At 42.2% G+C, this 23,716-nt stretch overlaps 1 protein-coding gene across 1 annotated transcript in view; it reads left to right on the forward strand.

Annotated features, from left to right (window-relative positions):
• Window positions 1-22,963, forward strand: part of LOC128783749 (uncharacterized protein FLJ37310-like) — a 60,965-nt gene extending 38,002 nt beyond the window's left edge. The window contains exon 3 of the mRNA XM_053934777.1: window positions 22,180-22,963. Coding sequence (XP_053790752.1) covers window positions 22,180-22,247 — 68 coding nt within the window. The 3' untranslated portion in view covers window positions 22,248-22,963. The remainder of the gene's footprint in view (window positions 1-22,179) is intronic.
• The last annotated feature ends 753 nt before the right edge of the window (window positions 22,964-23,716 follow it).

Consider the following 23,716-nt stretch of genomic DNA (forward strand, 5'->3'; position numbering starts at 1 on the left):
TATAAAATTGTCTGCTGTAAAATTATGTCTAATGTGAAACAGTTATAATTTGCTTGCTACTCACTGTATTAATACCTATTAAAATTGACCACAGTAGCACGCACCCAGTTGTTGCAACACGCAAAAACCCACAAGATTTATTTCAATGTGTCTGGGGAGTGCCAAAGCATGAAAATATATTGAAATTTAAAAGGTCTAATGTAATTATTACATAGATCCTTGAGAAAACTGCAGGTCAACTCAGAACAGTACAGTCAGCTATTTCTAAATATCACAGACCTCTTATAAATCTATTTTTGTGACATTTCCTACATGAGTTGCACCTGTCACAGGATTTTTTTAACCTCAAGACTTTTTTAATTTCAAGACTTACAGTGTCCATAGACCTCTTTAAGCACTGGAAGTTTCACAACATGAAACAAATTAATTTCAGAAAACACATCTATAAGCTGCACTAAAGTCACCTTACAAAAGGCCCTTACGAGCAGTGTGTTTATCATCAGTATTAATTAAAGTCTGGAATCTGACCCCAGAGTTAGAGACTATCCCAGTGCTGGCTACGGATCAGTCCATCTAGCAAAACAAACCCTCTAAGCAATACCACATGGAAGACCAATGGTCTCCAGTAGGATTGGCCTTTGGTGATAAGATCAGTGGGGAGGCAAACATGACTAATAATATTTCAGTTCTTTGATACTCTGGTGATAAGCACTATAAAAAACCTCAGACAGTTTGTACCAACCTACACTCACCAAGTATGGCAAAGTGCCAGCTCAGCCCTTTCTCTTGATGGACAGAAGCAATGCTGGGGATGGTTTTTCTTTCCACAAAATAGCAAGTGGTGGACAGAGGTTCATGACAGTGAGGTGATAAAGTGACAAAAGCATTTTCCTCCTAAAGGAGTCGCAGCATCTTCTCATAGGAGGATGAAAATGGCAACCACAAAGCAAGCAAACCAGCCAATAAAGATTATTGTGGGCCTGCTAGAATGCAGAGTGCTAAAAATTTGCAAACTTCAATTTTCCTGTGTATAATGTGTAGATCAAACTACCTCTTACTGCTTCCAGCTGTGGGAGGCTGAACATATGCAGCAGGAAACCTGCAGCTGCATGTAAAGAGAAGGCACCCAGATGGTGTGTGCACAGATGGAGCAAGCCTGTGCTGACAGCACTGCCCCTCATCCAGCACCAGATGATACACAGGAGCTTCTGGGGAGAGAGGCACAGCTGTGTGGGGACACTACAGTGCCCCCATGTTGTGTGGCGTTCATTTAGGCTTAATTTTGATGAATTTGGAGGTATCCTGACCTTGGTCTGGCCTTCTGTCCTGGGGGCCCTATGGAGTACTTGCTCAGGGGAGCTGTGGCGAGGCATATGGGGCGGATGAGGCTTAGTCAGAGGAAACCACGTAAATCTCAGCAGTGGCTAATTTGTGGCTTCATCCACAAATCATTTAGGCAGACAAGGGCAACCTACTTCCACTGAAAGGTTGTAAACACATATATGTTTCCTAATCCCCCTGTTCTGTCTGAACCCAGAAAGCATTTACTAGTCTGCCTGGAAAGTCTCCTCCACACCTAGTAGCTCCTAAAAAAGGTCTGGTTTAAGACTGCAATCCCAGAACATCACAGAATCATCTATTTGCACTGGAGGGAGCATCTGAAGAGACACAGCTCTGGCTCTGTGAAGGAGGGTCACCCTTCTCTTCTCTAGGACTTTCCCCATCAGCTCTCTTTGATACCTGTCAGCTTACTGGCCATTGAAGATCCCACTCTTCGCTCAGCACATGTAGGGCCTGTCTGAGTGAAGGGGACCCTAAACATGAGAAAATGCAACACCCAGGACCTTCTGCCAGCACTTCAGCCCTAAAAACCTTGCATGTGGGAGCACATAATAATGGGTCTCCTTGCTCGACTTGTTGGCAGCATGCTACGTTAATGTGATAGAGCAGAACAGAGGACTGATGAGAATAGGAAATGCAGGAATACAGGGAATGAAAATAAGAGCATGAGGTGGAAGAAATTCTGCTCTCAACACTAATAAATTGTGTCCATTGCTGTCATATTGAAATGAGGACAGTGGGCAAAGGGTGAGCTTCACTTCACTTACACAGTGCAGATCTTCAGAGTAGGTTGACCACACCCAAACAGTTTGAGGGGAATGGTCAGTATTCCATGCGAACTCCCAAAATGGGGAGTGTTTGAGATATTGGTGTTTGGGCTGCACTGAAAATCTGCCAGGAAGAGCAGTGACACATTAACAATATACACGGCTGAGTCTCAGTGCCCAGATACATGCCCTGGCATTGTTCAGTTTATTGTCACATGCTTTGCCTTTGAGATCTGGTCACCCTGCGGGTTAGGTGACGTTTGTACCACTGCAATGTGTTAAATGCTACGTTTGAAAATACAGTGTTCTGAATATTGTTGCAGGAGGCAAAACAAAAGGAGCAGTAGCTTCCTAAACTATGAGTATATCAAACACAAGAGCACTTGTATAATCTCTGAAAGTAAGACATCATCATTTCTTCACATAGAGAAGCAGAGAAGTCACTCTGATTAAGTGAGCATTAAAAGAGCAATGTAATTACCTGGCAAACCTAACAGTAGATGGAACCATCTTCCCTTTGAGCAACATTATTGACACATTCTCTTAGCAAGGACATAAGTACTCCCTGACTGCATTGTGAAAAAAAAAAAAACCAACAACAACAAAAAACAAACAAACAAAAAAACCCACAAAACTGAAAGGGGAAGAGAATATATAACCTGTAGTGAGATAGAAATTGCCATTCAGATCAGTCAAATGCCTTCTGCAATACAATGTACCACTATGCAATGATTTGCCCATGGAACAGTTTCTGCTTAACTTTAAGACATGCATTATGTCCCAGAGCATGACAGTTTATTGCAGATTGTGTGACTGCTACATTTTTATCCTAGCTTGTATAAGAGTAGATGGGATGATTCATACATGTCATTTGGTGCTGCTTTTAGCATTTGTGAGGAGATGCTAACTGTTCTCTCTTACTCCTTTGACTGATTTTTACCACTGGAGTTGCCACAGGGCTAGTGACAAAAGAGGCAGAAGCAGGTGTTCTGGGTTCAGCTTATAATCACAACTAGATTCTGGTAATTTCTTCCAGCCTTAAAATCTCAGGACCTGCGAAGGGACTACATGGTATTAGCAAGGCCAGCCTTGTTTTCTAAATATATAGCCTTCAGGTTGAGCCAGACTTTATTTCTGTTTGTGTTGTGGCATGACACCTTGTGACTTTGATTTAAGTGGGGGAGCAGGTGAGGTCTTTGGTGACTTTCCACTGGCTGGAGATTTCCTATCAGGAAGCCAAGTTCACCTGCTGGCTTCAGCTGTGAGCCTCCAGGCACCTCCAGGCTGTTGCTTATTGACTTTGAGGCCTTTCTTGCCTCATGGGTGGGTTAACCAATATCATTCCTCTGTTCCTGCCACCTCCTCTTACCCAGAGAGCCACACAGCTCTCAGAGCCCATTGATGTGGTCCCATCAATCCATCATCATGTAATGTGGTGTGGGCCCTGACACCTCCTCCCACCCCCCATGCCAGCCTCCTCACTGGAATTGCAGACCTTGTTTCCATTTGCAAGCGTAGATCTCTGAGGAAGGAAGAAATGCTTTATGAGTCATCACCCTCAAGAGCTTTACACTTTGAGATGTAAATGTAGGAGGATATTGTTCAGAGGTCTCTCAGTTTGCTCTAAAAGCCTACAAAATCTAGTGTAGAAACCAAAATTATGAATTTCTCTATTTGGCTATATGGAAATGATTATTGCAAAATGCTGATACCTGCAGAACTTTCCATGTAATTCTCACAGTTAGGAAACAGCAAACAGAAAGCCCCTTAGCTCTAAGCTGACTCAAGAAGTGAATTTCTATTTGCCATTGTATGCTTTGCTCTTGCTGCTGCCAGGTAACTCTAAGCAAGTTGTCCACAATAGCAAATACTTACATAAGTATAAATGACATGTTTTTAGAAAGGATTCCAACATATTGGTATGTCAGAAGGAGAAATAAGTGAAAAAGATGACAAGAATGTAGTTCTTAAAATGGCTTGTAGCAAAGGGAAAGTCCAGCTCCTAATGTATTGTGGAACTATCTTGTAAAATTATGGTCTTGGGTCCCATTTCACCTACAGATTAGGAGCGCTGAAGATACCGCACAGGGGGCCAAGAGCATTAGCAAACGAGCACAAGTACTCCACCCTTGGAAGATCTGTAAATACAGTACTCCAAACCCATCTGACGGCCCTCCAAAACCACTACAGGAAAGTAGGTATTAATAACTGCTGCTAACATCCAGAAAGAGTAAACTGGGATTTCTTCTGGATGATGGCTGGTGTCTAAGACCATCTCAGCAATTCCTACTGTGACCAAAGTTGGAAAGAATTGGAGAGAGGAGGGCTAAGAAATGAGGAAAATGAAGCCAATTCCAAACACTGAATTTAATCCCTGAAATATTAGGAGTTTAAACAAAACAATAGTTGTTTGTCTTTTGATCTGGACTTGTAGACATTGCTTGGTTGACTTGTTGGACAATTCTACTTCAGCTAAGAATGTCCATTCCTTTTTCTTTTTGGGAATCGTTAGCCAAGGAGAATTTGAATGCCAAGGAAATTGCTAAATACTATATCTATGACTAATATAGAAAAGTGGAGGAGGAAAATGTCTCTGATTAATCAGCCTCATGAAACCTTTCTCACTCTCTTTTAGTCCCCTTGTTCTGCTTGAGAAAGCAGCTGTTGAGGGTGCCAAAAAGGGAAGATCAGAAGGGTTCCATATGATCTCTTTCAGCACTGGATGTTTATGGTGGAGGTTTACGGGGCTCTATCAAAGACTGGCTCAGGGAGCATCTCGGTGAAGGACACACATACGTTTTTGCTATGATCAGACTGAGTTAAAGCCAGGTCTCTGACCTTTCTGCACAGCTGTAGTGTTTAAGCCAGGAGTATTTCTGCTAGTCTATCAAAAATCAAAGTGGGGGGGTGCTCAGATCAGTCTCAGCTAGACTCGCAGAAGTGCTGGAGCCCAGCCTGCCCCAAGATAAGAGGGGCCAGCATTTGAGGGGAAGCCCATTGGTGCAGATGATTCTGTCATGGCATCACCCTTCATCATCAGTTGTGGTAACAAGGGACTACAGGGGACAGTGGCAAGTTGGCAGAGTCCTTACAGGACTTTGTGCACAACATGTGCTGCAGGGAGATGGATGCTAAATCAATTTCTCAAACATGGCATTCAAGCTTTCAACAAAAGGCCCTAAAGTCCCCTTTGACCTTAGCATGGCCAGAGATTTTATTGCTGCTTCTGTTGGATATGACTTAATTTTGGATGGAATTTTGATTTTCAAAATGGCTCAGTCTTGATGTTAGATAGAATCATAGAAATTGTTTTAACTGAAGGGATTTTTACAGGTCATCTAATCCAACCCACCTGCAATGAGCAGGGGCATCTTCAACTAGATGATAATGCTCAGAGCCCCATCAAGCCTGGCTTGAATGTCTACATTCACTGCCTCTCTGGGTAACCTGTTCCAGAGTTTCAACACCCTCATTGTATTAAAAAAAAAATCTTCCTTGTATCTAGTCTAAGTCTATCTTCTTTTAGTTTAAAACCATTGCCCTTTGTCCTATCACAACAGGCCTTGCTCAAAATTTTTCCTCATCTTTTGTATAAACACTCTTTAAGTACTGAAAGCCTGCAGTAGTGCTTCCCTGGAGTCTTGTCTTCTCCTTTGCATGCCAAGGTGCCAGTGCTTGCAGAGACTGGGGTGCAGGGGCAGCTGCTAGGCAGGCTGACAATCCAACCCCCTGGAGGGAGGGGGTTACACATACACATTATACATACACATACACATTATATGTATGTGTACATTTCCCACTCCTAGAACTTTCTAGAATTGCCAGAGAGCAGGACAGGATTGGCCCATTTGAGCCACCTGTGTATGTGTATTTCTGCCAGCAACGTGTGCATCTTGTGTGAGTGTGCGTGGGCTCCTGTGGTGGCTGTGTGCTCAGCCCCTCTGTGGGACAGTCCTGGGTACACAAAGATGTGACCACCCTGCCTCGATCAGGCTGCTGGGTTTGGCAGCCCCTACAATAGGTCACTGTGCAGAGGCAAGGCTTGATTTCAATTAATATCCTTTAATCAGTTTATCTGAAAGTACATGGAATAAAGTACTAGCAAAAAAGGGCATTTGGGCTGATGGGGTTTCCCTAAAAACAAAAGGTGTGTCTGGACTGTAGAGCTAGGTTTAAGATCCCAGGTCAGCTCTCTATTAGGCTTGCTGGTGTAGCTTGGACTTAAGTGTACTTTAAACACCCAAACAATTACCCAAGCCTCCTGGCCTCCTCTCTCTCCTCCTCTGTGCCTCAGGTGAGACACCTGACACAGAGAGGATCACTCAGCATGCAGCATTGCCTTTATTTCTCTGCAGGTCATAGATTTTAAGGACAGGCCTCACCAAGAACCTTCAAAGGTTCTTAAAATCTGGACTGATGTTGTCCTAAAAACCTGCAACCCGCCGAGATCTGCCTCATCTTCAATCACATCTCTCTGCACGACAGATAATAAGAGGGAAGACAGAGCCACTCACAGAAAGCTGTGAGAGAAGAGCCTGAGATGAGAGAGCCATCTCACTTGCCTTCATGCAAGACAGGCTCTGCCCCAACAGCTCTTTAAGCCTGTTTCCCCACTTGAATCTGCAAAAGAAATAAGATAAAATAACCCAACAATAGGGCTCTGTGTGATTCAAGCCACAATACTATGTCTGTCACAAAAGAAAAAAGCTTTTGTTTGTATTTGGCTGGTATCTATGAATCACAGAGGCCACAAAGATTTTCACCAACCTTTGTACCATCTTTGATAGTTTGCAGATGTTCCCCACTGCTGCTTAATTTCAAGTCTGAGCTGCTTTAGCAAAGACACATTGGAGGCAGCAGCTCTGATGGCCTTTCTCTGAACTGGTTTTTACCTTACATGGTGTTTCTTCCTTTTTAATGCTTTATTTTTTTTATTTTTTCATTTTAGATTTGAGAAAATGGGTATAATTGTGATGTTGGGAATTAGTGATACTGCCAACTTGTTCAGTGGTATTTTCACATACAGATATAATGGCTTTAAAAGGAACAAAGCAAAAACACTGTAAGATTTCCTCCTCCACCCCATTTTCCCAAAAGGACAAATCTAATCTCTGCAATAAAGAGTATCTCTTCCAGTCCAAGGAAATATTTGAATGTGATGTGCTAAAGAAGACATTGAAGACAGTGAATAACCACCCTTCTCCCACTGTGCTGTTGGCTGGTTTTATCATTAGATTACAGCGCTGTGGTTTTTGTGAACGGCCAAGCTGTTACACTCACCCTAAATGACTACACTCTTCTGTATAAAACATGTCCTTGATTCAGAAATCATTTCTTTCACAAGGAGTGGGGCCTCCTCTGTCAGACACCTGACTCAGAATAGATCCCTCAGCATGCAGCATTACTTTTATTTCTCTGCAGGTCATAGATTTTAAGGACAGGACTCACCGAGGACCCTCAAGTCAATGTTCTTTTTCCATGGACCACAGGACTTAGTGAAATCAGTTCAAGCTTCAGATCCAAAGACAATGGTTGGAATAAAACAGATTTTTCTGGAAAAACTTCCAGTATAAACATTTTTTTTTATCCATTGTGAGTTGTTCTGATGATGAAGTACTTTCTTACAGTAAATTACTTTTAATTAAAAATGTACTTCCAACTCCAGCCACTGGATCTTGTTTTGTATCTTTGCCAGACTGAGACAATCTCTCAAGTTGTCTGTTGACATATAGGTAGCTCTAGGTTGTAATCAGACCACCTTCTGGTTTACTGGTCCCTTTAGACCTCTCCCAGGTATGTTTTTCAGTCCAGCATATTTTTGTGCTTTGTTTGTGAAGAGTTTGAAGAACATCAACACCAGTGAGATCTCTGACTCCCACCTGCTTCCTTTCTCCCACGATTCTCTCTCCCATGATTCACAGAAACACATGTATAACAGAAACATCTTTAGATTATGAACATACCCCTGCAGGAGAGTATTTTGAGACCAGAAGTTGACCTATTTTTGGTGCATCTGGCACATTCCCCATTGATTCCGCATCACCCTTGCTGCCTGATAAAAATGTTATGCAGTACCAACTCCACTTTCCAGGATCCCCATCAGGCTGACAGGTCTACAAATTTTCTGGTTCATGCCATTTATCGTGCTAGTTTTCTCCCAGGCATCTGGAACTTCCCCAGTGTGCTAAGATTTATTTTCTTTGGCTTGCTCTTTTTTTAGACTGCTGGATACAGGTTACTCAGATCCTTGCCTGACTTTATTATCTGTTTTTTAACCTCGTCTTTAGTTACAACTAGAACAAAAACTATGTGATTACTGTTGGTTGGCATGAATAAATGATTAGGGTTTGGGGTTTTTTCCTTGGACAGAAGACAAAAATACAACAGAATAAGCCTCTTTTCCTATTTGCACTTTTACTATTTTCATCTCATAATGGATGCATGTCATTTTTAGTGTTCTTTATTCTGGAAATGCTAAGATAAAATCCCCAAAATACAAGAAAATGCTCCTCAAGAGGCAACTTTCCTCAGATCTGCTTGTCATGTGTCATGGTTTGACACTGGTGCAATGTTAGCACCCTCATGAAAATGCACTTTCTTTAAATAAATGCTGTGAGATGTTATCAGGGATAGAGTAGAGTAGGCTTAAGCTTAATAACAAAGGAAAAAAAAAATTTATTAAACTACTACTAATACAGAAAACACATAAATTAAATTTAGGATGAAGACTTTTTAAAATTACTCTTTTTCCTCCTAATTTTAAACACACTTAGTTATGAAACATCACTTGGGATTTTTGATTAAATTACTACTCTTCAGGTAATTTATGCTTAAATTATCAAGGGAGAGAGAAGTCTCTCTTGCACCACAGGCCCCCTAGGAAACACAGCTGCTTCTCTGTGTTTCCTTGTCACACATGGTAACTGCTTGGAAGAAAAATCTGCTAGTGTGACACTCTCTTTTCTATGTCACAGTGTTCTCACTACTGTGCATGGACAGATTGTTCATAGGGCTTCTTTAAGGATGCTTTGTTACGGACTTAAAGATATAACAGTTTAGTTTCTCATCTTGGGACTACAGTCCCCCCCATTTTCCCCTGGGGCTGAGGGGTCTAAAAACAGGACTTATCTTCTTCTTGAAGATAGAGGGTATCACTATTCCCTCTTCAGCTTTCTTCGTTTCTTGCCATTTTTGTGTTGTTCGAAGTTGAAACAGGTCTCCCTGGGTTACTACTGCATCCTTCTAAAATGCAGTTTCTATTGCAGGAGATTTTGGTTCAGTCTATGGCTAACAAGAAAAGTCTAGCTAAAAAGCTACTTCATCATCTCTTCTTACTTAAATATTTCTTCTTCTAACATCTTAGGTTCCGGACTATCTCTTTTCTACTACAAATTAAGGAGGAGTAATACTTTTAAAAAGCCTTCATTCTTTCGAAAGGGTTAAAAGTTTAGACTCTCTGGACGGCCGATATCTCAGTCTGGCATTTCGCCTCTCACGCTGGGCATTTCCCCCCCCTTCTTTTTCTCCTCTGCTGGCAGATTTTCAGGTGCCGCCAGGCTCTCCGTCTCTTTCTTACATGGGGGGGGGGGCAAAGGCATCTCTGCTTCTCTCTACCTTTCTGTCTACAGGAGCTAACTGGGTTCCAGACCCTCAGCCCCCTCGGCTTACCTGGACAAGGCCGCGTGGCTTCCCCTCCCCCACCCAGCCTAAGGCTGGGCAGGGGGGGAGTCTGCACTCTTTGACGACCGGAACCAAAAGAGACAGTTCTCGTGGGAGTTCTTGCTTTTAACCCCCTGTGTTCTCAGAGGCGTGTCTATACTTTCAGTGGTCACTCTAGGTGCTAATATCTAAACCTGACCACTGATTGGTTTGACTTAACTTCTTGGAAAAAATTCACTTCCATGTCAAACCACGACATCATGGTTCTCCTTGTTACCTTTTTTCCCTTTTATCAATTTTCTCCAAAATCTACCAGCTAATTTACATGTATTGACATTGAGAGCATTTTGCATTTTCTCCTGGGATCCAAGTACACATATGCATAAGTTTTACTTCCCTTCTGCAGCAGGCCATTTAATGACTGCAGATTGTTTTGCTTGGTGGGGCTTTTTTGGGCATCTCCTTAAGTATTATCCAATGATTCTCAATCATCATTCAGATTTTTCTGTTAATAAAGTCTTTCACCCAGTTGAATTTCTCCCAGCATTGTTTTTAGCTAAAATGATTTTTTTTTTCCTTTAAAGCAAAATTAATATCCTTTCTTGACTTGGACTTCATTCTGTTTGGAGATAACAATAAATATAATCCCACTGTCATCAGTTATACCCAAGCCATTGCTAATTGCTCATTTTGTATTTAGTCATTCTGCTGTAGTAAAAACAAGATCTAATGTAGGAGTTTTACTAGTTGAATATAGCACTGAAACTGTTGTCTGTAACATTTGCAGCGATAGTCTGTCTTTTATTTAGTAGGGAAAATTCAGGCTATTTCAGAAGGTCACGCTACACAAAAGATAAAAACCCTGGCAACAAAACAGGTCAAGAAAACAGCCCAGCTCCTTTGCACAGCTGGCTATATTCTGAGGAAACATCCTGCTGATCCCTCTGAACAGCAGTCCTGTAATATTTTATGGACTTTAATAGAAGTAGCACCTTCAGCAGCCAGCCCATGACATGTCACCAGCACGCAGTACCTTACTTCAGCAGGGATTCAGAAGATGCACAGGCTCCTTGTTTGCATATAGGGATCACCTCTGGTGTCAAAACCAAAACGGTCTGGCTGCAGGGACATCACAAAGCTTCTGGGTAAAATGGAGTTTAATGCACAGTGCACGCAGTTTGCCCTTCACTGTTATCCAAATAACAAAAAGGATTAAAAAGGAAGATGCACTTGAGAAAAAGGTTTGTAAACATGACACCTGGAAAAATATCCCCTGGGTGTCTTTATCTGCACAGCACAGAGAGATGAGGCAAATACAACTGTTACATATAAATGTAGGAATAGCAAGCCCTGAAGCTCCCTTTGTGTCGAAGGGATTCACTGCTAGATTTCTCTTTCACCAATACTGCATGGCATTCTCTCAGTTCCATTTTAGATGTCCAGTTACTCAGTGCTGCAAAAATTGGTACTATTTTTTGCCTCAAATTTCCCAATAACCTGTGTTGCATTCTTTGTGCTGTGATGAGGACATGTGGTCCAAAAAACTATCCTAATGTAAATCTGCATGTGATAGGGAGAACATATTATTGCTAAAGACATACATGAAATGCTGAGTTTTTAAATTGCCATTTCTCACACCTACTTTTAGCACACTACCAGCATCTGCAATGCTCAAAAGTAGCAAACAGGTCTTGCATGATGATTTCATTTTTTAAAAGGACAGCATTTTAAAACATTGATCTCATTTCTGCAAAAAAACACATGTACACTTACATAGAGAACCAGATAGTTTTCTAATTTTGAGTTTAGCTTGCAGCAAGACCTCTTCCTCCTTGGAAGACTTCTCCACACAGTTCTGGAGAATTCAGATTTTGTTGTGAGAGGATTTTTCCCTTTTAACTGCTTAATCTTTCTTTTTCTTTTTTTCTTTCTCTCTTTCTTTCTTTCTTTCTTTCTTTCTTTCTTTCTTTCTTTCTTTCTTTCTTTCTTTCTTTTCTTTCTTTCTTTTTCTTCCACTTGCAGGAGCAGGCTGTGTTTGCACTGTAGGCCACCAGTTGCTGATTGAACAATGCAGGAGCACAAACACAGGCTCACTCTCACACACACACGCACACACAGAGCTCCAGAGGAAAGTGATTGATGACCACTTTTCATGTCAGAACTGTGATATTTCTGGCTGAACATATTTCTACTTTTTTTTTTTTTTTTTGGTACAAAAGGCACAGCATAAAGATAAGAGGCAGAGCACTTAAGATGTGTTTACAAAGATTAAACCACTGACTTGGCTTTAGTTAAAGTAAATTCTCCTGCTTCCCACTGTGCAATGTAGGTTTACAAAGGGAGGACTGGCAAATGTTGCTTCGTCTTCTTTTCTGGCACTGTCTGTTGGCTCCAAAACAAATGCACAACTTAAACCACATAAAAGCACAGCAAGGTATTAGCGCTTTTGAGGACTTCAGCATCTGACACATTCCTAATCTGCCTGGGTAGGTTTCTGAGCTGCTGCACTGCCTTTATAATGACAGGGCAATTTAACAAGCCCCAAATTCAAGATTCTCTCTGCAGTCGAGGAGTTACCAAGCCCAGCACTCAGCCCCTCTCAGGTGCCAGCGTCACTGGGATGACTGCCTGCTCCCGCCTCTCCCCTGAGGCCAGGGTGGTGCAGGGAACCCCAATCCCCCCTTAGTTATAGCCCAGAATGCTCTCATTTTCCACAAGGTTGAGACCACAGTAGATCAACCTGAGGAAGAATTTTAGGAGGTTATAAAAGGGTAAAATTGCACAACTGCAAACTTCCAGCACGGAAGACAAGGTTTTACTGAAGGGAAGTTGCTGTCTGCTCAGAGAGTCCCTGGAAGCAGAGGGCAGCAGAACAAACATGGCACAGCAGAAAGGAGGAAAAACTGTAGAAAATAATAGGGAATGGCAGAAACACAAATCTCAAGAGAACAGATAAAAAATAACTAGGTAAGGCTCACAGTTTTTTTAAAATATCTCAAATACATCTGGAAATTTTGTATTAATGTATTTGCATTAGTGTTAGTGTGATACATTATTATGCTTGGCTTGCAGAAGGAATTGTCTTGGCTATGGCAAGAGAACAAGAAAGGACAAATGTCATGTCTACCTCCAAATAAATGATGTGCCTAAAGATTATTCATCTCAGAATTCATTATTACAGCAAATAATTTTTAAATAATAGTAAACATGAACACGGAGAAAGGAAAGTAATTGAACATCAGCCCTTCACTGTAGTTTTTGTCCCTGATAAGGAAAAGTCATTGAAATCATCTATGGTGTGGTGTAATCCAGAGGAAAACATAGTGGGGCAGGAGGTTTGTACTGCAAGGATATTTGACTGCATTGCTAGTCAAAGTGGAAGGACATATGGGATAGGTGGGGCACAGTCTCTCCCAGATTTAGTCATATTCAATATTTTTATTCATGCCTCAGATGATGGAACAGAGAGGATATACAGATGGCAGCCAGCAGGGAAGGACTGTCAGGAGTTTGGAAGACAAGATTAGAATTCAAAATTATCTTGGAAGACCAGTATTTTTAAGGTCTAACAGGAAAACATGTTACTCTGGAAACAAGCTTGCAGATTCTTCATGACATGGGCAATAACTGGCTGTATACTGCAGGATGGAACAGCTGCCTGGCCAGCAGCTCTGCAGAAAACCATCCAAGGGCTGTAGAGGATCACAAGCTGAACAGCAACTTTGTGCTGTTGCGGAAGAGGGTAGCCCCAGCCTAGCAATGTATAAACAGAATTACACCCTGTGAAACACATAACCAATTTTCATCCCTGCAAAGTGACTGAGGATTCGTGTGCAGTCTGGTAACCTGCTGTCCCAGAAAGACGTGATTCAGCTGTGCTAAGTTGAAAGAACAGCAAAAGGGCTAATTAAATGTCTAGAAACATAATGCATGAAAAAGTTTAAATTATAGAGTTGCATGAGTAGAGAGGACTTACTGCCATGACACACAGGGTGACAAAAGACAGGCATAAAGGAAGGCAGACTGAGGCTAGAGATCAGGAAGCACTTTCCTAATGTTGAAGGGAGATCATACAGGAACAACTGGACCATGGCATGTCCACCAGGGTAGGCTTTTGAAATGCTTGCTGGAGTATCTGAGGTGTAGCTGATCCTGGCTGACAATGGAGAGATGGTCCTACAAGCCTATAAATGAGATCAAATGGCTGCATCCCAGCCCACATCCTCAGGGTACACCCAAACCACAGTTTCCAGTTCACAAAATTGCCTCTCAGCACTTACCCCAGGGTAGAAGAGCACTTCAGTGGAAGGACCCAAAACACAGTCATGGCTTGAAGTGTCTCATGATCTACCATCTCCTTCATCATACTGGCTTCAGGGAGACCCATCCTTTGACCCCCAGCTCCCCATCTTTGGGATACAGGGAGCTGGGGTCAGTGCTAGAAAGTCTGAGGAGCTGCACAAGGCCACTGCAAACCTGGGAGGCATATTTAATGGTCTGGCGGGTCAAGCTACAGTCATAATCACTGGGCTAAGCTCATTTCATTAGGAAAAGAGGGAAAAAAGTCTTACTTGGCAAAAAACCCACATGTACTCCAACAAGTGAGTCAGAACCAGAATAAAAAGACGATGACTAATAAGATTTCTCTTCTAACCCCATACATTGTGGCCTCTGCTACAATACATATACCAGGCAAACAGTCTCTGGGAACCCCTTTTCTTTAGAGACAAATAAATTTTGAGTCAAAAGAAATTAAAAGCAGGCTTAGGGTACAAATCTAGCAACAATCTCCAAAGAAACAAACCAAAGAGAAATTTGTAATTTTTGAAGGATTTCTCCCTCTGTTTCAAAACAAAACAATGTTTTAACATCAATTTTCAGCTAATACTGTTAGTGCATAATGGCAACAATAAAGATTTATGTCACTCAAAAAAAATCCACCAAAAAAATATTGCAGACAATCAGTGGGTTAGAGCCTCAGGGGATTTAAAAGGCATAGCACGGAACCCATTTATCAAAGTTCATGAAGGAGTAAGTGTGCTATAAGAGTTTTCAGGGGAGGTACAATACATTCTGCTCACACTCAAGAGTGCGAGTGTGACACAACCAGCTGGGTTTTTAAATGCCTACCATTGTGGTTTGTTCCATCCATCAATCAGTCAGCTCCCAGATAAAGCTTCTTGTAGCATTCATTTCTGGGCCTTAATGCTCTTAAGAACCAATGAACTGTTGATTATGGGGGTTCCTCAGACTGTCAGAGGGTTTCTTCTGCCCTCGTTACATGGCTTAGATGTTGGTGGGAAATAAGCAGATAGAACTGAGAAAACATCTAAAGACCCTGAAAGGGTGTATTTTCAACACAGACTCCTACATGACCCTTTTGCAGAACTTGTAGACATGTCTATTTGCATTTGGCAAGTGGGTGAATGAACAGAGACATGACATTTTATACAGGCATTTGCAGTTATTTTTTTGTTGTATACAAAGAGGTTGCACAACCATGCAATTTTCCACACACAAAATGGATGCAATTTTAAAATTTTCAGGTGCACTTTAAAATGCTGTTAAAAACCTCCATATGACTCTTTCAAGATGGAATTCACTGTTCTCACTTCCACTTTTTCCTTACCTCACATCTTTAGCCAGAACCATTGAAAATACACAGAGCTCATAGAGAAGCAGTAGTCTCAGCTCCGAATCTCCGTGTTTTTCTGTGTTTGAATAAAATGTTTAATGTTACTTGAGCTGGCAAGAAAGGTGGGGGGTTCTGTGTGTTTTAGTAGAAATTACTGTTTTGGTTGGCTGGACAAGCTCAGGAAATTTCTGTAGTGAGCATGACGAGAGAGGATGCTTGGCAAGATGCTTTCCAACAGCTGGTACAGGTGGAGGATTAGAGGGAAAAAAATTCTTTAGAGCTTTTCCCCTAAATTTTCTGCTTTGTACCCCTCTTAGATATACAATCAATTTTAAAGTCTCATAGAAATCTTGCTGAAATCCATGGGTCTCTTTCCACTGGATAAATAAGACTCGAAATAAATGCTCCAAATGCTCTGTTGGTTCTTAAAAACTTTTTGACATTCCTCCCTGCCCTCTTAAACACAGCTATTTTGGGAAGAAGCAGCAGATACTGGTCTCTCTATGCAGCCTGAACTCAGAGAAACCACCCAGGTGACTCTGGCCTTGGCCAGGAGTAAACTATCTAGGTTCCAGCATGGTAGGTGATGGGGTGACTCGCCCCACTGCTCCCCTTTTCTGCATGGGTGAGGGGTGGAGGAAGAAAGGCCATGGAGGGCACAGGCCTTCAAACTGCCTGATGGCAAAGGAGGTATTGAGAGGGGAACAGGTTTGGATATGGTGTGTTGAGCCTTGAGTGATGTGAAGGGTGGGGATGGTGCTTAGTTGGTGCCTTCGCCTGAGGCTCTTCGCTAAAGAGTGCATGATGCAAAGAGAGATCAGGATCAGCCTTTAAAATTCAACATAATTTGTATACAGAGAGTTTCCAGCAACTGTCTTCACCCCTTTCACTCAGCAATACAGCTCTGAAACACCATAAGTGAATTCACACAGAGTATTTCATATTTATAATTTATAGATACTTCTGAAATGTGAACATTTACTGACTCCAGAATTGCTTTTGTTTGGTTCATTTTGAAGGTCAGAATTATTGTAAATCTACACAAATTGAAACAGTACTTTGGCATGGCTCTGATGTTTGAACCAAGTCAATAAAAACAATGATCTATAGTATTTGGGTATCATTTAATCTTCTGAATCCATAGTGAGTACAAAGACCAAAATAAACTCTTGCAACACACGTTTATTCACATATTAAGATTCCCTGAGACTGTTCTACATTACTGACTTTCATATGCTTGGAAAATAAGAAGGCCTTTTCATATTCATGTTCAGTGAGTGAAAACATTTCAATCAGGAGACCATCTGCTTCTCTCTGGAGTATGGATCTTGACCTTAACACATTCGGCTGCATACAAACTCCAAGGGGAAAAGCTGTATTTGGGTGCTTCAGCACAATCTTAAGACCATAGATATTCCAGTCAGCATTTAGAGGATTCAATGTTAGTTAGTTAGCTACCACAGCAGCCCAAATTATGGGAGATGATTCAAGCTTTCATCCATCTGCTGTGGTACAAATATTCTGCCACAACCTATTTGCCATTTTATCCCAATTCATTTACACACAGCCATACCTGGGTCCCCAAGAAACAGATGACAGTTTTGCCACTGACTTCCCTGTGATCGTGATTTAGCCTGTGGCTAAAGAAAAGTAAAAGAAAAAAATATTAAAAATAAAAGAAAAAAAAAAGGAAAAAATTAAAGAGTAAGAAAAAGAAAGAAATAAAAGAAGAAAAACAGAGGCAGCAGCAAGTCCATCTGAAGAGTGGCAAGCTGCCTGCCACCACGATGCCCACAGTCAGCACAGCCAGAACAAAGGCAGGAGAGGGGAGAGCTGTGGTTTGGATATGCATCGCTTTCATCCCCCTGAGGGCTCCCCAGGCTCCTGGGGTTCCACAGCACCTCCTTGGAGGGCCTCTATGGAGGAATCTGCTTTCCCTTCCATCAGTATAAATGGAGAGCTGGAAGAGGCTGCCCCACAACTTCTGTGCTCTCAGCTCCAAGTGGCTTCAGGATTAAAGTGAAGGTTTGGGTAGGTTGGGATGGAGGAAGGACTTGCATTTAACACATCTTGCAGCTTAGAGAGTCAAGGTGTTTTGGCTGGTGGGGCTGTGCACGGAGGGGGAGCATAAATGCTTTAAATGCTTTCAAAAGCATATTACTTCCCAGGTTTGAGTCCTAAAAGGACATTTGAAACAGGTTCTTGACAGCTGCCTCTCTACTGAGGATATGTTCTCTTCTTCCTAAGTTAAGACAACTGCAACAGAGCATTTTAAGAGGAACTGGACACAACAGAAAGAAGAAAGTTGCCATGATGGAGTGCTCCCATGGAGGTTTAAGGGCAGAGAAACCACAGTGTACAACAGAAGCTCTGATAACCTGCAGAAAATTAATTCCTAACTCAGGGTTCGCAAGCTGAAGCTGAGCCAAAGCAGGGTTTTCCTGGATGAGGTGGCTCTGGCACAGGAACATACACTGTAGATAGGTCAGGTAACAGCAGGAGGAGAAGTGGTAGCATCATCTGAAGAACCCTCCAAGAACTTGAAGTATTCAGGTAGTAGTTCCCTGCTGCCACACCTGCCGCTGTCTGGTTACCTAAATCAGGGTAAAATTTACTTGAGCAACTTGTACTTTGTCAGGGCAGAGTTACTGCTCATGACTGCCGTCTCAGCATTGCTTCAGGTCTAGGCTGCCATTAGACTGTCTCAGGGCAAAGATACAACTCATCTGCCTTGAAACCACTTCTCTGAGGTCACAGCAGCTTGATGTGAGCTGTGCACACAGTGCAATGCAGAAGTAGAAGGGCTTTATGGGCAGGAGAACAGAGATGAGAAAATTGGTCATTTTATCCTGACTCAGGGTGAGGGTCCAATCTAGTCCCAGGAGAAAAATTAGGTGAATACAGCTACTCAGTGTCAGTGAGAAAACTGCTCATAGCAGCTACCTGCTTGTACCAAGGAAAGAAGAAAATGAGAGGCAGTGAATCCATCGGGCAATGGGGTTTGTTCCTTGTATCCACACTCAAATGAGCCTTGACTCTTGCTCATGGTGTCATGAAAAGTCCCGGAGTCCCACAGGTATTGAGGAGTGTGATCAAATCCCATATATGCATGAAATGACCACACTTTGCAAGCGGCACAAGGAAAATGATAGCAGGAAAAACACCCTTCTCCAAGTCTCATAAAGGAAGTCACAGATGCAGAGTGAATGTCTTCTTATATGAGCATTCACAGTGGCACATGGGGGTCTAGAGGAGAAGCAACTTCAGAAAGAGAAACTTAAAGATATAGATTGAAGATACAAAAAATATCTTGCAGTCTATGAGAAGCCTGAAGGGACCAAAGCATTACCTGGTAATAGTTCGGGTGAAAGACAGCTTTCTCCTGATAAGAAACCAAAGGAAAAAGATGAGCCGCAATGACAACACACAGCCTTTGGAAAACAAAAACTTCAGACTGGAATATGAACCAACCAAAAAGACTGAAACTTCAGAAAACTCCTTTGTGAATGAGATGGGAGAGGCTACTGTCTCAGTGGGAGACCACTGGAAATATTGTTACAAAATCTGCAAGGCAGTAGAGCAATGTTTGGAACAAATCCAGGTACAAAGAACAAGGAATGGTTTGATAAAGACCCTGAAGTCTTGAAAACAGCATGTGGCAATGGTCACATGCTGCTAGGCTCACAAGATGATATTTGTGGGGTGAAGGATACAGAGCAGGAGATGCTCCTAAACACATCTGACCAAGGGGGAGGCACAGAGGGTATCAGCCTTAAGGAGTTGGGACATGTGGGAGAAAAAGGAGTTTCTCCACATTTCAAGGCACCTCTTTGACATGGAAAGAGACTTTGGCTTTGCAAAACATCAGCACACAACCTGCCACCCCCATGCTCATAGCACAAGGCCTGAGGTGCAGGAGGTGCCTGTGAAGCTGCTTGGCTACGAGCACAGTAGCATCCACAGCAGGATTGAGCACCTTGCTGTCACCCCCACAAAAGGGATAGTGTCAAAGGAGAAAGATTGATAAAAACTTTCTAGCCCACAGAGCAGTTCTGAGCCAATTCCCAAAGCCATCCCAGCGGTAATCAGAATAAGGCCCCAGGAAGGGTCCAAAGCCAGGTTTTAATAATGTCCTGTTCCTGCCACGTTATCAAAAACTGGGCAGGTAAATTCAGTCAAAGACTGTGTGAACTAGTTTTGTTGATTGGGTAGCTTGAATCAGAGCCAGGGGAATGGCAGGCCTTTTGCCTGATTGTGCACAGGAGGGCCTGAGAAGAGTCAGAACAGGCTGGAATATCTCCTTTCCCAGTGCAGTATGCAGAGGCTGAGCCTGTCCATCTGCAGACACTCTTTACTGAGCAAATGGTAGCAGAGTATCCACAGTAAATCAGAGGGACAAATCTTGGCAAGGTTGGCCTGCCCTCTCTCTTTCTCTGAAGTTATGTGGGCACATTAAGACTTTCAGTACTTAACTTGGGAACAGAACAGAGAACAAATATCCACGGGCCACAAGAGTGTAGCCTTGGGATAGAACTGACCCAAATCTTCTTGTTATTTTTGTTGCTATTGTTTTTCTATTAGTTCCTATTACAGTATGTGAAGAGTCTGTTCTCAACCCCACAGCAAAACTGGCCTCTTTTGAAAACCCAGTCAGTCCCTCATGGCTGTCAGGATTGGAAAGTTGTTGCGTCGGTTAAAATCTGTGTTTTGAGTTTATAAGTTTGGAAAATTTTAGGGATGAAATGAACCAGAGCTGTCAGGGTGTGGGAAGCAGAGAAGGGAAATAGTTAAAAAGATTGCAAAAGTGTAGATATGAAACTAAGGAAAGTTAAATATCACAAATCACATTTGATAAAATGTAGAAAGTATTCTTGTTTGGTTTCTGATTTCATTTTCCATTTGAAATTGAATTCAACTACTAAATTGTTATTGCAGGAGGTAGGTCAGAGTGTGCAAAGGAACACAAGAAAGAAATACCCTTCACATTATAAATACTGGCGTCATCAGTCATTAGCTACAGTGAGGTCTTCTCATTGCTTAGTGAGCAAATTAATTCAGAATAGATTTTGAACTTGAAAATCAGGGTGTGCTCTATTCTAAAATGACACACAGAAACATTAAAGAAAGTGACAAGACTCAAATGATGTGCAGACAGCTCCCTGTGGCCAGAGCAATAGGAACATTCAGCATAGAATTAGCTTAAAATTAGCCCTAGTTTTCATTCAGAGCTGGTACGGCTCAGAGTCATTAGCCACCACGCTCTGTGTCAGCTGCTGCAGGACCTGCTGAAACCTGGCTCTGGTATTTCAGCCTTCTGGCCTGCCAAGCTCCTTTCTACAGAAAAGGGAAGTTTTGCAAGGAGTCATTGCAAAATGTTGTAATAATGAAATCTTTAAAAATACACAGCTGTTTTGCAAAACCCTTGTAACAAAGATTCCTTTGAGATCAGGTCCTCACAGGCTCCATAGTGGATGTGCTACCATCAGTACTCTCAAGAGAGACATTATGCCGCCTGACGTTCCCTTCATGTCTCTCTCACCCCACAGGTCCCCTGCCTGGACCTTGCTGCTTTCAGGCGCTGCTGCCTGCTCACATCCCCACTCCAGTCCCTTTATTTGGGTGCCAGAAACTGCTTCCAGGGGTTAGGCACATTTTTCCTTTGGGGTGACCTCCTCATAGGGCTATTTGTCCCGCCTTGCTGCTGCTGTGGCTTAAACAGGGCAAGATGGGGCATAATTTCAGGTGAAATTCAGCTGCAGCTGAACTGAGTAATACTGAAGAAAAGAAGTCCATAAGACCTACAAACAGCCGAACAGCTGAGCCCCTGCTGTGTTGATTTAGCCTCCCTCCACATGTACCAACATGCTGTGAGCACTGTACAACATGCTGCTCTTCCTGAAACCTACCTATTGGTGTTTGGCATCAAGCTAGACTCCTAGATCATGGTTACTGACAAGTGTTTAGTGGAATCCATTTTCCAAAGTGAATAGTTTATTGGGATTTAAATAGCTGAAGGGAGTTCATTGTTGCAAATTAGGTAGTGCCTGACTAGGAAGTCTATTTAAGGTGCTTTTATTACCACAGGGAACATGGGGATTCAGCTTTTCTTTTACAAGTATTTTGCTGAAGTGATCATTGGAAGAAATAACTCCTAGATTCTCAAATGCTGGTATCTGTACATAAGCTATATTTCCAGTCAATTTTAATGACAAAAGAAAGCTTTAACTCTCCTGGGGAAGCCAGGAGGAGCTTCCCATCAATTTGAGCAGGAACTGGTTCCTCACATCCTATGCTGCTGTATCTCTTTGCCTTAGTGTCAAAAATGGGTGAGGTGAGAATCACAAACTTGTCAGGAAGGAATAGATAGGGAAGAACCAGCTTGCCCCAGACATCCACGGGATAAAACTCTTGTATTGCTCTTCTGTGGTTCTTCTTCAGGGTCCTGAACACAAACAGGTAAGAATAAAGTGTGGTTATACCCAATGGAACTAAAGCCTTATCTGCCTTAGTATCCCATCTCTAAAAGTGGTCAGATGCACACGTCAGGAGAGAAAACAGAGGAAGCATATACCATTCTCCCTCGAAACGCCCTGCCAGACTCAGCTTTCTACATCTCAGGGACTCCTGGTGGCCCTCAGCCTGGAGACCAGAGGACATTATTTTACCAAGCATTGTGGCTGATTTGAGGAGCTGTAGGACCAACACTCTGTGTGACACTGAGTCATCAGTGGTAACATTTCACTCATGGATCCTGTTTTTTTTTTTTTTTTTTTGTAGACAGAATACTGGAAGAGGCTCAGCTTCATCTGATACACCACACTGCTGCAGCAATAAGGAGTATATAACCCCGGACAGATGTTATTCTCACCTGCTCTTGAGGCAAGCGGAGGGGATAGCCACAGCCTCCCTAAGCAGACTGTGTTTCATCACTCTCAAAGTTGGGAATTTGCTTTGTAACACGGAACCTGAATATTCTTTGCTACAAATTAAGCTAAATTCCTGTTGACCTTTTCCTGACAGCTACAGGGGACTATTTTATTCACTGGTCTCTTTGTTACAGTCTTTGCATTCTGGAAAATATATCACATCCCCCTTTGTTTCTTCTCCTCCAGAAAAACAAACCCCATTCTCTCAACCTTTCTTTGTAGGTTATGTTTTTTAAACCTCTTGTTACTATCTTTTGGGTTCCCATAAGGATGTCTGCTTATTAAAATAGAAGCTTAATTTTACAAAGGTTGCTGCATTACTTGGCACAGCAGAAAATAATAACAAAGGCTACACTGCCACTAGGAAATCCAAGATAAGATCACAGAGTGGAGGGATAGGGTGGATCTCAAGAGATCATCCAGTCTGTTTCCTTGCACTAGGGCAAGTTCAAGTGAAACAAGAAAATCCCTTAAGATTTGTCAGGTCAATGATGACAACTTTCAGTGATGGCACATCTCCAGCTTCCTGGCAGTCTACCCCATGGATTTTACCGTCCTTGTATGAATCTGTTGTATGTTGTTACAACCATGAGGATTAAACTTCTTAAAGATTTTAAAATTACATATGACTATTGAGCTCCAAACCAGAAAATAGTCTGAGGGAATAGAGGTATAAAAAGGGATAGATTTTCCAGCTGTGAAAATGAAGACTTTTTTTTTTCCCTATTCTTGCAATTGACTGTTCATTTCTTTTACCTTTAAAGCATTCAACTATAGTAAATGCATAAAATAAAGATGAGATAGGTAACATTTAAAGACCTGGCCTAGAAATCCTGATGCATAACTAGCGGTTGGCATTTTCTTGGCGGTATTTCAGCCACACAATAACTTTTCATGATAGAAGTGGCAAAATGACAGAGTTCCCTGGCAAGTGCCAAACTAATTCTCCCCATCCTTTGGTTTTATTGGTTCTAGCCTGACCTCTCCCAAAATCAGGTGAAAAAAATAAGCACCTCTTCCTGTTGATTCTCTGCCATAGATAGGTAGTCAGGACTGGCAGCTGTACTGAAGGTTTCCTTGGGCCTGAAGTTCATGGCAGGTTTCTGAAGGCTGCAGAGTCAGAAGACCTTTTGAAGGTTCAACAGGAGCTGGTTGGAAGTTTCATATAGGCTCAGAATGCTCCCTTGAAAATATGATTTTATACCATTCTTCTCCTTTCAAGGAACAACCCTGTGCACAAGTTCACGTAAGTGGACCCTCCATCCCAAACAGGGTCCTGTCTAAACCACTTCTCCATGCCCTGTATTTATGGCAGGGCCTCAGGCCAGCAGATGACACCTGTCCCAAGGTGGTCAGGGTGGAAGAGTTATCGTACAGGCATTGACGCT

The sequence above is a fragment of the Vidua chalybeata genome, chromosome 2, assembly GCF_026979565.1.
Source record: "Vidua chalybeata isolate OUT-0048 chromosome 2, bVidCha1 merged haplotype, whole genome shotgun sequence".
Lineage (NCBI taxonomy): Eukaryota > Metazoa > Chordata > Aves > Passeriformes > Viduidae > Vidua > Vidua chalybeata.